The sequence below is a fragment of the Thamnophis sirtalis genome, unplaced genomic scaffold (assembly GCF_051295495.1).
Source record: "Thamnophis sirtalis isolate CommonGarterSnake01/CBP01778 unplaced genomic scaffold, rThaSir2_p1.2 scaffold_1, whole genome shotgun sequence".
Lineage (NCBI taxonomy): Eukaryota > Metazoa > Chordata > Lepidosauria > Squamata > Natricidae > Thamnophis > Thamnophis sirtalis.
The window spans coordinates 107846534-107861128 of record NW_028261381.1 but is presented as its reverse complement, the minus strand read 5'-3'; the positions used below and the strand labels follow the sequence as shown (position 1 = coordinate 107861128).

General features: G+C 38.7%; 1 protein-coding gene across 11 annotated transcripts in view; it reads right to left on the bottom strand.

Annotated features, from left to right (window-relative positions):
- Positions 1 to 13417: 13417 nt before the first annotated feature.
- The window catches only part of TMEM229B (transmembrane protein 229B), a 56391-nt gene continuing 55213 nt past the window's right edge, over positions 13418 to 14595 (bottom strand). For all 11 annotated transcript variants that reach the window (XM_087721272.1, XM_087721297.1, XM_087721286.1 and 8 more), the window contains one exon: positions 13418 to 14581. In XM_087721272.1, the coding sequence (XP_087577398.1) occupies positions 14051 to 14581 (531 nt within the window). In that variant the 3' untranslated portion in view covers positions 13418 to 14050. The remainder of the gene's footprint in view (positions 14582 to 14595) is intronic.

The window sequence follows — 14595 nt, the reverse complement described above, 5'->3', positions numbered from 1 at the left end:
AAAAGTTACGTGTTTTCTGGATCTTTAGGAAAGGAGAAAGTACCTTAAATACAGTTTGTTTCTGCACGTGCTGTTCTTTATTATAAAAATGTGTGGGTAGATGATATGTGTGTGTTTGTGTATAGAAATGTGTGTGTGTGTGTATATAGAAAGAGAACGTTTATTTTTGCTGTAGTTATGTTACAAATGAGAGTTCATACGAAAATAATGCAGAGATCATTTTATTGCCATATAGGATGAAAACTAAACTAGAAATACCATGTTCACACATTAAGATGATGAGGCCTTGGAAAAAGTTCAGAGAAGAGCAACTAAGATTACCAAAGGCCTGGAGAATAAAACATGAAGAACGGCTGCAGGATTTGGGTTTGGCTAGTTAGTCTAAAGAAAAAAAGAATTAGGGAAGACATAACAGTATTCCAGTATTTGAGAGGCTGCCGCAAAATTATTCTACAAAGCACCAGAAGGCAGAACAAGAAACAATGGTTGGAAACTAACCAAAGAGAGAAGCAACCTGGAATTAAGGAGAAACTTTCTAACAGCGAGGTCAATTAACCAGTGGAATAGCTTGCTTTCAGAAATCATGGGTACTCTTATCACCGGAGCTTTTTAAGAAGAGACTAGACAGCCACTTACCTCAAATAGTATATTTAAGCTTGAGCAGGGGGCTGAACTGGAAGACCTCCAAAGTTCCTTCCAGCTCTATTCTATTCTACTCTACTCTACTCTACTCTAAAGTCAACTGTTCATTTAAATTAGGTGTGGGGGTTGTTATGGATTAACATAGTTGAAAAAAGGCAGCCTCTTTGGTTAGTTTAAGGTTTGGTTAAGTTTAAGGTACAGTGTATTCAACTCCAGTAAGCAAATTAAGCATGTTAGTACGTGCAAAAATGGGAGGAGATTGTGATTTCCACAATGAATGAATGGCTGCAGAAGTTGATGGAGTTAGTGATAGCTAAATTGATTGCTTCGATTAAAGAAAAGAACACAATTTTGGACTTTGGACTTTGTGCCTGAGGTGGTATAAAAATGAAAGCTTTGATTTTGGGTTTTCTGATTAAATAATTTGTTGTTATAAGAGAAATTGAGATTTTATGTTATTACCTTACTCTATTGCACCAAAGGAGTTGGAAATCAACACTTTTTTTCTTTCACCCCTATACTTTTTCTATCTTCCCTTTTCCCTTCCTTATTTTACCCTTATTTTCATTTTTATTTATGTATTTTATATTTTGATAAATTAATAAACCTAAAAAAAATCTAACCTGAAGTGCTATGAAATATGGCCAGCAGAGGGCAGTAGCACATAGATAAACTATGATAGCTTAATAGTATATTAAAATTCATGAAACAATTGATTCCACCAATGAACAAAGATCAGAAAGGTGCCATCACATACTCTGTATATATATATATACCAAATTACTAACTAAATTGGTTTAATAATGAATTGTTTATTCTTTCCAGTATTTGTGATTGACCATTTTGGAATGCATGTAGTATGGCTTTCTCTCAAACACCACATAGAATGAAGGGTCATTCAAACAAAAATAAAATTGAGCTCTTTGCTGCTTTCTACCTATATACTACTAAACTGTCATGACTATAACCTTTAACTGGGAGAAACAGTGCAACATAGGACAACAATTTTTGAACCAAGGTATCTAATATGGGATAATTTAAAGGTGTCCAAAATCCAGAACCCATGACTCCTGGGAATTTAAATTTGGCAAACTTGTGGTTACTTCGGAGCTATCAGACAGTTCGACAGACAGGTCTCACTTTAGCCCTCCAGAGATCCAGAGGACCAGTATCTCCTTTGACTGCCCCAGGATCACCACCTACATTCAAACTGGAAGGAAGTTGGAAGTCATTCCTACTTCCACTGCGTCTTTGTCCTTGGTCATTCTGTTTCTCTGTTTAGGCAAGGAAATACCTCTGTAAAAATGACTCAGAGGATCATGGGTTGTCTAGTTAGTCCTAAATCTCTCTTCCACAATGATATTGAGGAAGAGCCAAGGTGGCGCAGTGGTTAAAAAGCAGCACTGCAGGCTACTGCTAGATCAGCAGGTCAGCGGTTCAAATCTCACCGGCTCAGGGTTGACTCAGCCTTCCATCCTTCCGAGGTGGGTAAAATGAGGACCCAGATTGTTGGGGGCAATATGCTGACTCTCTGTAAACCGCTTAGAGAGGCCTGAAAGGCCTATGAAGCGGTATATAAGTCTACTGCTATTGCTATTACTGCTATATGTAAACTTGTGAACTAATTATATAAATAGACTAGCTGGATACCCATACTTTGCAATCAGTGGTGGGTGGCCTGGCAGTGTCCACATGGACCTCCGCGAGCCTCCGCGATGCTCCAGCTGCTTAGACTTAAAAGACCAGTAAGGAGCTCAGGCAGGCGGGTGGGCCCTCCGGAGCACCATACTGGAACGGTATCTGGTGCTCCGGGCAGGCTCCAGTATGCCCGTACCGAGGCATACTGCCTGCAACCCACCACTGTTTTCAATGAAGCTATGTGATCAGGCTATGCAGGAGAAATACAGTTCACAATCAGTTGGCTAATTGGTGATTGGTGATTGAAACACATAAGAGAATATCGCTCCCACAACCTTGAGTCCAGAAGCAGTTCTATAGGTGGAAGGCGTAGACATTTTGGTGAGTACCGATGTTTAGTACTGTAAGGAGCCCCAGACCACTCCTGAATGAAGAAGTGGAACATCTGCCAGTTTCAACTGAGATAACAGAATGTGAGGCAATTGACAGTTGGAACAGAGTTCTTTTCAGGTGGGGAGGGGGAGTAGAATTCCTTACCATCAGAGTGTATTAATTACTGTATAACAAATACTAATGATCTGATGGTCATTTCGAAAAATCCTTTCTTAGCGAACACCTAGCAGCCAAGAGGAACGAACATGGCAAAGTTCAAATTTGTAGTCTTTACGGTTCTGGAGATTTTGTAATGAGTGCGTGGTATTTGCCATATATATATATATACAGAGAGAGAGGGAGAGGGAGGGGAGGGAGGGAGGGAGGGAGGGAGAGAGAGAGAGAGAGAGAGAGTATTATATGCAGAAAACATTAGAAGTGTTTGTATGATTTATTTATTTATAAGGCCTGTTTTTACCAGGTCAAATTTCTTGATATATCTAAGCTAGTTTTGTCCAGTTTGAATGGTAGCAGTTTCCCAGATTCAAGGAAAAATTTTCCCTGTCATTTGTTACTGAGTCCTTTAACACAAGACGCCAGTGAAGCTGGGTTGTTAATCTAAAATGGAGCTAGAAATATTTCAGTTTTTATACAGTCCAGAACAAACATCTTCCTAGGATCAACCCACTGGACCAAATGCCACTACTACTATAGAAATGAGCATTTTTCCTTACAAAGAAAGCAGAATATGCAATTCAAGCAACTGGTCAGATAATAAAGTGGAAGTTATCTGTGATGTCACCAAAATTATTTTCTCATCTATTGGGCTTTTGGGTGCACATAACTGAATGATCCAACTCTGGTGGGCTCTTCTACTAAGGGTAGGGCAGGGTGAGCCTGATTGTTGCCTAAGTGTATTCCATTGAGGTGAAGATTGGAGAGTAATTGCATACAGGTAGTCCTTTGTTTACAACAGTTCATTTAGTGACAGTTCAAAGTTACAATGGCACTGAAAAGTGTGACATATGACCGTTTTTCACAGTTACGACCTTTCCAACATTCCCATGATCACGTGATCAAAATTCAGATGCTTGGCAACTGGTTCATATTTATAACCGTTGCTGTGTCCCAAAGTCATGTGATCAGCTTTTGTGACCCTCCCACAAGCAAAATCAAGGAGAACCTAGGTTCATTTAACAACTGGGTAGCTAATGTATCAACTACAGTGATTCACTTAACAACTGTGACAAGAAAAGTCATAAACTAGGGCAATGCTCACTTAGCAAATGTACTTTAAAACAGAAATTTTGGGCTCAATTGCCATAAATTGAAGACTACCTGTATTTTCATCCGTGACCCGACAAAAGGGCGAACGTCAAAACGGCGCCCGACTAAACCGCGTTGCTAAAACCACGACGTCATCAACGTGGCGACAACAACGTGGAGAAAACAGCGCAGAGACAGAAGGGCGCTTTACAATAGCGCAGAGACAGAAAGCCGATTTCACTTAAGGTAAGGGTTAGGTTTAGGGTTAGCTTTAGGGTTAGGTTTAGGGTTAGGGTTAGGGTTAGATTTAGGGTTAGGTTTAGGGTTAGGTTAAGGTTTAGGGTTAGCTTTAGGGTTAGGTTTAGGATTAGGTTTAGGGTTAGGTTAAGGGTTAGGTTTAGCATTACATTTAGCGTTACGCTTAGCGTTAGGGATTAGGTTTAGTTTTAGTTTTACAGTGCGCTTCTGTCTCCGTGCTGTTGTTGGCGCGATTCAGCAATCATTTGTCGGAGTGCTTTATAACACACGGTTTTATCACCACAGTTTAGTCGGGCGCGGTTTTGACGTTCGCCCTTTTGTCGGTGAACCGTTTTCATCATCATATCTTTAGTGTGCTGGTAAATCTTGGTGTTTGTTTATTTTAGTTTGGGACCAAGACTGGCTTAGTGAGACACCTAGGAAATTTGTATAATGGTGGGACGTTGAGATTACTAAATCAGTACTTGAAATCTGGAGTAGTTTGGATGAGGACTAATAAAATGAATACCACTTTGGACCAGACACTTTCAGGGAATGAGTCATCTCTATAAGCAAGTGACATTCATCTTTTACTTGAGGAGATGCTATCCTCATGAACAGATTTAGCCATACATACTCAATTATTCAACATTGTCACTGAAGAAGCAAATTAAGTGCAGCAGGTATCTTTTATAATCTCAGGTCAGTATGCAAACTATGACACCACTTGCACAAAGATGACTCGGGTTCAACAATTCATGTCATAACACTTAGGATATGGTCCACTTTTAAAGTCTGCCTGGGACCCCCCACTTTAGGATGGAGGACTGGTGTTGGGTAATACAAGATTTAGCCCACAGCTTTTATCTTGGCCCCTGGTTTGTTTAATATCTACACAAAGCCACAGGAAAGCATTTTCCCCATCTGTTTTCATCCAAAATCGATCCAGGATTACCTACTCTGTCCTCTGCATTTGCTGACTATTGGTTTTTCCAGCTACCCTAGGTTTTTCAGTATTATTTCTGTACTGTTTTATGGATTTCTTTTCAAGGTACATTGTCCTGTGTTTTCGTTTATTATGCTTTGCATCGTTTTGGATGCCTTTTCTTGGCAGAAAAATAGTCACACATATTGGAAATAGGAAAACTAAAATAAATGCAATCCATTAGCCTGCATTTGTTTCATAATGACCCAATGAATCAAGCTACATTTCAATCTATTATTTATTTATACATATTTATTTATAATCCGGCCACTTTTAAAACACAAGTTAATTACACTTGCTTCCTTCAGGTCTAGACGTGGATCTTTATTTACCTGTAAGTACCTTTGCAAAAAAAATTGCATGACAGGGAACAAGCAGTTTTAGAATCCTACCGCTGCAAGAAAATGGGATTTTTGCTGGCCTTGCAAACAGTACCAATAAATTGTAAGCATGGCATTTATCTCCACGAAGGAACAAACTACTGGAGGTGTCCTTGACAGAAAGTACGTGCTCTACTCAGCAGATGGCAAGTGAAAGAAGAACCCAGGCCAACACTGCTTTCATCCCCTTATCCTAAGAAGCACATTTAGGGCAGTCAAGTTGTCCTCGACTTATGATTAGCGACTTACTGACCATTTGAATTTATGATGATGGAACCCCAAAATGGAACTTACAACCCAGATTCAAAGTTCTGATGTCTGCCTGTTTTCCCAGCGGTCACAGGACCACATTTTGGGCACTTGGCAATGAGCCTATACTTATGACCAATAAGTCACATGACTACGATTTACAACGTTTTGCCAGAAACCAGATTTTAGTTCCTGTTCTGGCAAAAAACCACCCAATGGGCTTGTTTAACAACCATGATGTCCCTTTAACAACTATGGCATTCACTTAATGGGCACCACATTCACTTAACCACTGCCACATTTGCTTAATTGCTGCAAAAGTCGTAAAATCAGATCTGCTCACATAGTGACCTGCTTTATGACCGTCGCAGTCACAGCCGAAATTGTGAGCTCAAACAGGTTGAAAACTACTTACAAGATATCAGAGGGTCTTCATTCATAAGATAAAAAAGTATCTCATCAGCCACCCCGCAGAGAGTTGGAGTAGAAGACCTCCAAAGTCCCTTCCAACTCTTATTCTGCTAATCACATAAGAGTTGCGATGACCCATCTTATCCAATATTCTGTTTCCTAAATAGCCAAAATCACTTCCTCCTGTGATTCCCTCAATGTGTAAAGTTATAAAGCTATTTAGTTTATTCGTTTAGGTATAATAATACATAGAGTAATTATCTTGTCAATAATTCTAATTCTATTTTTTAAGCTTAATAAAGCTTAAATAAACAACTAGAGAAATTCTGAGAACTCTTAATTCTTTGTCACTATCTGGTGGTCAACCTGGTTCTTTTGTCCCTACAAATGATAATCCTTGAATTTCCCATTAATATATCGGTTCATCTTTCTGGAGTCCTCTGTATGAAATCTGCTCTTTGGAAAATTCCACAATTGATCTCTGTGCTGTCTAAATGCTTTGCATTTATCTAGCTTGACTCCTTCATTGTTCAGGTTGTGTGAATGATCTCTGTTCTACTGGAAAGAGGAAGGGGAAAATGCTTCCCTATTGATTTTCTCCATAGCTTACATAACTTTATATACCTCCATTGTAGAACTTCTTTATTCATCATTGTTTAATGTTTATATAACAGCTTGGAGTTGTTCCAACCTCTTGCTCATTTTGATTACCTTCCCTGCCCTTTTCCCAGAAATGTAGTTTTTGAAAGGTGTGATGAGCAGAAAAACAATGAACAAAATGACCTCCACTTCCTTTCCCTTGTTACTTTTAACCACTTTATGATAGAGCATGACAAGCAGTGGTGGGTTGCTCCCAGTTCGGCCCGGATCGGGTGAACCAGTAGTAGCAGTGGCGAGGGGCTCTGCCCACCTGCCCGGACACTTCTGTGAATGCACAGAATACTCCATTCTGTGCATGCACAGAAGCGTCGCACACACAAGCGGCACGGGAGCGTGCCCGAACCGATAGTAAAAGAATTGACAACCCACCACTGATGACAAGCCTTCTTTTTAAAAAGATCCATCTACATAGACAGTGCTATTTAAATAAATACAAATGAATATGCTATGGTATAGCATTCCAATGACCAAGTATTCAGATAGCAGCGATTATAGGTATTGATCATTTAAGAATTAATGTTTTGTTTGCATTCAGCATTAATTTGGTTTTAACTTTATTTTTCTGGATGTCCACTGTCTTGTCAAACATCTTCATGCCAAGACTTGAGTTTTCTTCAATGGATTTCCCAGGAAGTTTTTACAAACTTGTTAATGTCATTGCCAGGTCTAGAATTCTCTGTCTTGTTCTGCTCTTCATGACTTCCACTATATCACATAGCCAAAGTCTATATGCCACAATAAATAATATGTATTGAATGTGATGTAATTTGTCGATGTATGATTTTTCATATTTACACTTGAGTCCTTATATGTTATCATAAATATAATTTAATCTCTGTCTACAGTTGATGCAGTGTTTTATTTTGGATCGCCTTTCTACTGATTATTCTTCTGATAATTAATCTTTATGGTTGCACCCTATGCTCAATAAGTCCAAAGTTCTTCATAAAGTGATAAGGTCCAGGATTTTTATATATAATTTAAAGCTACAGTTACATCTTTAGACTATATTGATTCTTGTATTGAAATATTAACAAACGTATGGATATTAAATCCAAATGTGATAACAAACCCACAAAAGTAACCCCATTGTAAACTCATTATTCATACCAGTGGTGGGTTTCAAATTTTTTTAGAACCTCTTCTGTAGGTGTGGCCTGCTTTGTGGGAGTGGCTTGCCGGCCATGTGACTGGGTGGGAGTGGCTTGCCAGCCATTGTAAGATGGAGAGCCAGCCCTTTTAAAATTGCCATTTAAGCCCTTTTATAATCTGCCATTTAATGATCTTCTCATGTCTTTCATCTAACAGAGTAGATGTTTTATGACCTCTGGCTCTTGTAAATGATTGCCCTCCCCCACCCCCACAGTTACATAACTGCATTTCTGGCACTTGGCAACTTGTTCATATTTAACGCCAAAAATGAACTGCAATTATTTGACCACCATTTGCAACCTGGAGTTTGAACCCGATGGGGCTCACAAGATTGACTCAGCCTTCCATCCTTCCAAGGTTGGTAAAATGAGAAGCCAGGTTGTTGGGGCAAATATGCAAAAAATGCTTCAACATTGTAAACTACCTAGAGAGTGCTGTGAAGCGGTATGAGGACATATATAAGCCTAGATCTTATTGCTATCATAAAAAAGAAAAAAAAAGAAAATATAAGCATGCCGTATTTTTCATGGCAATCATCTTTGTGAATTGCTCGCAATTTTAAACAGACGTTTACCTGAACGTTTCACATGGTGATTATATTACTACTTATTGCTGTCGTGCTGATCTCAACTGCAGGCCTGCAGTTATATCCCTTTTAGGATCTTTGGCCTGGCACACTCGCTCTTATTTCATTATGCTGTTTATTAGTGTAGTAGTTGGGAGGGGGAAATAGAAAGGAGTAGAATTGTGGAAGGTCATCTTTTGTCTCCGCACCTCTGCACCTGACCGGAACCAGCTGGGTGGAGATGCCAGCGTGGAAGAAGAAGATTGTCATTTAATTACAGGTGTTTAACCTTTATCATTCTTATACATTCGTTGTTTCATTTAATAGATTATAATTTCGTATCGTTTCTTATTCCCCTGCCTGTAGCAATCCATCCCTACTACGTTTCCCCCCATACACACACCCCATATCTCTCTGTTATATATTTAATAAACACCACAATAACCTAGGATAATAAAAAAGACCATCATCATATGTAATTAAATGACATACTGCATGGGATGATGGGCTTTGTTTTCTTTGTGTGTGTGTGTGTGTTTTTTTTGTTTTTTGTTTTGTTTTTTCCCCTCTGCCTTTCTTTTTCTATTGTTATGTGATTATGTTGTCTATGTAATAAAAAAAATCTATATAAAAAAAGAAGAAGATTGGATTTGTGGGTGTGGGGACAAGTTCATGAACTTTCAACTGGGTGGGAATCCTAAGTAACTTCCAAAATTGGGATTCCACAGATGTGCCAAGATGTCTGACTTATTAAATTGGAACTTTAAGGATCGTTTTGCCTTGAACTCTGATTTAATTCTGCATGATACTTGGAACGCTGACAATAGAATCCTTAGGAACAGTCAAAAACAGAAACAATGCTGGTATGCACAGGATGCCTTCTGGGGTAATCCTTGCCTCCATTTCTTGCTCCACACCTACAAAAATGCTGGTCATTTAATTTGCATATTGGGCTGCAAAACTCCAGAAAGCCATTAGAATTGCCATTAGAAGGCAATCAAAATATATAGGTAGTCCTCGACTTACAATACTTCATTTAGTGACTGCTCAAAGTTACAATGGCACTGAAAAAAGTGACTTATGACCGTTTTTCACACTTACGACTTCTGTAGCATCCCCATAGTCACGTGATTAGATAAAATGTATATATATAAAATGTATTTTAATACATTATGCTTGGCTGGCATTCTTTTTTTAAAAGGTATGGAGGAAGTTTGATTATTCTGCAATGTTCCAAACAGGTCAGCAGAATGAAAGCAATTTTGAAAATATTTTATTCTAGTGAAATATAACATGGTTCATTTTGCATATTTTGACAAATCAGAGAGCAAAATGCTTGTTGTTTCATTTGATTTGCGTTAATATATTTTCTGTTGTCTTCTGTTCACTTCTCTGCATATTAGGAAGCACTCTGAAAAGAAAACTTCTGAAAAAAGTCTGAATCATCTTCATGCTGATATATTCAGAAAAAGCTTCCCCTACTTACAGTAAAAGGTATGTAAACTAAAAGTTAAGTCATGCTGGAACAACAAAATGTCTCCAAAATAGAATATCTCTAATTCAGAGCTATAGGAAGCTCCTGAAATCTTGGGTGGATCAAAAATTATACTTTTTAATGTGGTCAAGGGGAAAGTTATGAAATTCAAGTTGCCATGGTCACTGGGTTCAAATATTTTAACTTAATTTTAATTAAATATAAATCTAATCTACCAACCAGAGTCACTTTTTTTGAATACAGCATCTGGAACATCTGTCAGAGACCTTAGATTGTGAGCCTTAGATTAGGAAAGACTCTTGGATTATGACATGGTAGAATCATTTTTCACACTGCTAGAAGCCCCTCTGAGCTTGGGTCCAGGCCCAACACATTTTAGACAAAATGTGCCTTTTTTATATGGTGCCCAATGCCAAACTAAAACATGATGCTGGAGCTTTTGTGATTATTCCAGTTTTTTAGAGCCTTCTGTGATGACCAGGAATTTATCTAAGTTAAATTCAGGACATGTGAATGAAGCTCATTTGAAAAGACTGATATGACAGGATGGGACAGGGCAGGACAGCTGTCTAACAAAATATGGATACTAAATAGACTGTTGGGTCCTCTATCCTTTTAAAAGATGACATGCTTTTGAATTTGGGGTGTGCATAAGAAAGTTCATCACCTACAGACATTCTCTGTCCATCTCAATTTTTCAGAGTTTAAATCACAAGCCATTTTATAAGTGACAGAGGGCAAAATGAACAAACCACAAGTTTTTTTTTTTATTGCTGGTGAATTTAAACAGGCAATTTTAATTTATGGAGGAGGATACGCATACAAGCAAAAATTTAAGTGCGTTATTTCATTATTATGCATTTCAGATGCCAGTGCATCCTCCACTGCCTTTTGGCGATTATTATCAATAATATAACTGCCATCTATAATTCAGTAATAAAACATCAGTAGTTTGGTTCTTTTCCCACCACCCTCACATCCATTTGAACTGAGAAAAAAAGAAAAGTAACAAATAAAATAAAAAATGAAAAATCTCTGGCTGACAGTAAGTTGATTTTCTCCAGACCAGAAATGAGATTTGCACAGTCTGGCTAATAGGATAACCTGGAGAGAATTTGGCATTGAATTAAAGGAAATTTACCCAATCAATGAATTATCTGATGGATGTTGAATATTCCCTGACCTGGTGCCTCCAGACATACTGCCTGGGGATTTGTCCAATGCATCTCAAACACACCAGGTTCAAGATTTCTGCACCAACAATATTAATAATTATAGCTCAGCCTAGTTTCTGGCATACAGATTTTCTGTGTTTGTGCATGGATACACTTGTGCACAAAGAAAATGACATAAAGTAAGTTTTAGAAGGTGCTGATGTGACAGAGGAAAATGCAACAGGTTTGCAGAATGTCATAATTATTCACCCACTCTGAAACATCAGGTCATTTAGAATCAGATTATAGTCTCTAATCTCTAAAGAATATGGAATTATATTACAGCATCGTCAAATGCAAGGAAATGGTATTACCAGCAAAAAATCCAACTCCTTTGTAGTCAGTAATTTTACTACCTTTAACCTTCATTTAGTGCATTTGTAATGCAAGAGACAGACACGACTGAATGGATAACATCATTCTCATCAATTTACTAACCCCTGTAGCATGATTTCAAGGAGTTCAAGTGAACCAAGAATTCATATCTTCAAGTAATGGCAAGACTGAAGGTCTTTAGCCTTTTCCAAGGCGTCACAGATGATGGTTACAGAAAGTGCAAGTGTAGCCCATTTCCTGCCAGGTGTAAAACAAATATGATTCACTCCACCTTCTTATTTTTTTTTTTAGTATAGATAGCCACTGTTACAGGGCTAATAATAGAGGTTTCTCCTCTTCATGGTCCCTCCTTTCCCTGAAACATAGTTTCGATCAAAAGCGAATAAAAATAAAAAAGGAAGAATTATAAGAAGGTGTATATATAAATTACAAAGTTTAATCCTGTTAAATGTGTCAGGAGAATAAATACAGTAGGGTAGACCTGGGAATACTTCCACTGCTAATATTCCTGTTCATCCACTACCAGCAATGGATATCAGGTCTGTGGGGAAATGTAAAGAAATAAAATAATCACACTCTGAATATATCAATCAAGTTAATATTAGCTTCGTTCTTAATCAAGACCACCCAGCTTTTACTCAGGGTAGCAGCTTGCCCATTTTGTTGTTCCTAGAACAGAACTCAACCTTACCAAATCTATTGCCATCAGGTGGGTTACAAGTAGAAATCCCAGAGTTCCCTGGCAGTGGAAACTGGGGGCAGAGAGTTCCTCAAACGGTGGTCCTAACCTATCAGGCAAGGAGATCCGAAATACAATAACTGCCAGGTAGTTAAAAATTAACAGTTGTTTACCAAACAAGAAGACAGCCTCATTTTAAATAAAAGAAGTGTTGCCACCACAAAAGTACAAGCCCATTCCATTGCTGGTGCAATTCTGTCTCAGTGTACTCCATTCTATGCAAATGATATCTGGACTTCTTCCTGGTCCAAGAAGCCTAGTGATAGCATATCTTCTTAAAGCTATTGGATGTATTTAGTTCAAGTGACTTCCTTCCCTTTTTTAAATTTCTCTTTCATTCTATGCACCTAAAGAACAGATTCTTTTGCTGGTTGCAGAAAGAATCCCTTCTTGTTCATGGCTATTTCTTCTTTAACCGCCCCTTCCTATCCCATATTTCTCTTGGGACATTCACTTTGGTCCCAGACTTCAGAATATCTGCAGCCCTTTGGGGTTATTTTTTCCACTCACTTGGACCATCTTGAAGGCTGATCCTTCAAAATTCCTCCCCAGCCAACAGTGATATACCATCAACAGTTGCTCATAAATAGCTTTATAAAGAGATACTGCCGCACTGCTAATTGTGCCATTTGTACATTGAGAACACCAGCGCTGAGAAGATCAATACAAAAAAGACCACGGGCCTTTCAAGAGTCTGTCCTGCAGGATTCCAACTCCCAATGAATCCAGGCATCAAAGAAAGATTTCAATGTGATGTCAGTAGTCCATTTTTTTAGACACTTGGATTTCTGAGACTAGAAAATTCCCCATAGAGGAAGCCAGAGAAGATTTGGATGATGTGTAAACAGTCACAATGAAAGTTAGCAAGAATCAGCCCTCCTGTTGAGTTCCACCAGAAAGTGTGAGGAGAAGGAGGAGGAGGAGGTAGGGATGACTTTTAGCCATTTTTCTCCTACTTTTGCCTACATATCTATAATGCAGGTTGTACAGCAATGATTGACTTTATCCAGCAAAATAGTTCTTTATTTAAAAAATAGGTACATGAGAGTGGCAAACAAACTCTCTAGTGAGCGTCAGAATGGGTGATTCAAAAAGTAATAATTTTATAGAAAGTCAGCAGGATGTCCAGCACCATAATAATATACACTGTGGTGCAACTTAAAAAAGCTTTAAGAAAAGCACACAACAGGGCAAGTTCTATCTCCATAGTAGTCTGCCATTTTGTTGGGCTTTTTCAATAGGAATTGGTTTTTCCTTGACTCTGCAGCATCTCAGGTCCCATGGGAGGTATTGGTTGCAAGCAAGCACCTGAATGAAATATAAGCCAATCACTAAGTCAACTGGGGAGATCTGTGCCTACTAATGTTATTTGAACAATTTGGGCCAGCCTTTTGTTTTTTCTAACCCAGATAGAATAAAGTACTGATCACAGAACTGTTTTCTGAGTAAGTTATAAGTCAAACTATCTAGTCAACAGGTAGTTGACAATGATACTTGCAGGTTTTTTTAAAAAAAAAGGAACCAAGAGAGAGAAAGAGAATAAAATTCATAGAAAACCTACTGATTCCACTTTTTCATGCATACCTCCAAACCAAGGAGGTTTGTTTATCATAAAGGAAACAGGAGTTTTGCTGTTGAGGCCATCATCCCAAGTCTCTAATGAAGGGGCAGGAGAGATTGCTTAGTCTTAGTGTAGTCTAAAGTACAATTCAGTTAGTTTTCACATGACCATTGGCCAAGGTTGCAACAGACGTGGGTACACCTGGTTCAGCATTCTCATCAAAACGCAAACGCAGGGTGTTCCTGATGACTAGCTGTTCCATGATAAATGCTGCACAGAACCATGGGATGGCATACTCCAGGGTTATGAGGCCCATGAAGTTCAAGTCAAACTGTGAATAGTCCCATGGGCAGGCATTAAACTGGCGCAGAATGAAGCCAGTTGTGAACTCCCAAAGATACGTCCATAGAGTGTAAATCAGGCAGCGCACTAGTATGTTACACTTATCCTTCAGGTACAGATACATCTTTTCTACAATGAGGATGGATGTCCCATAGATGAAGAGTGCCCATACACTGGTGACACCTGGGAACTTCCAGTTAAAGTTGACTACAAACTCCCAAGCAGCTGTGAACATCACCTCGCAGAAGTAGCCATGAATGGCATATAGGTACCAACGGGAGAAAGCAGTCAAAGGTTCTGCAGCTGCCATCCTGCCACACAGTCCCCAGCAGGAACTCTGCAAGGAAATAG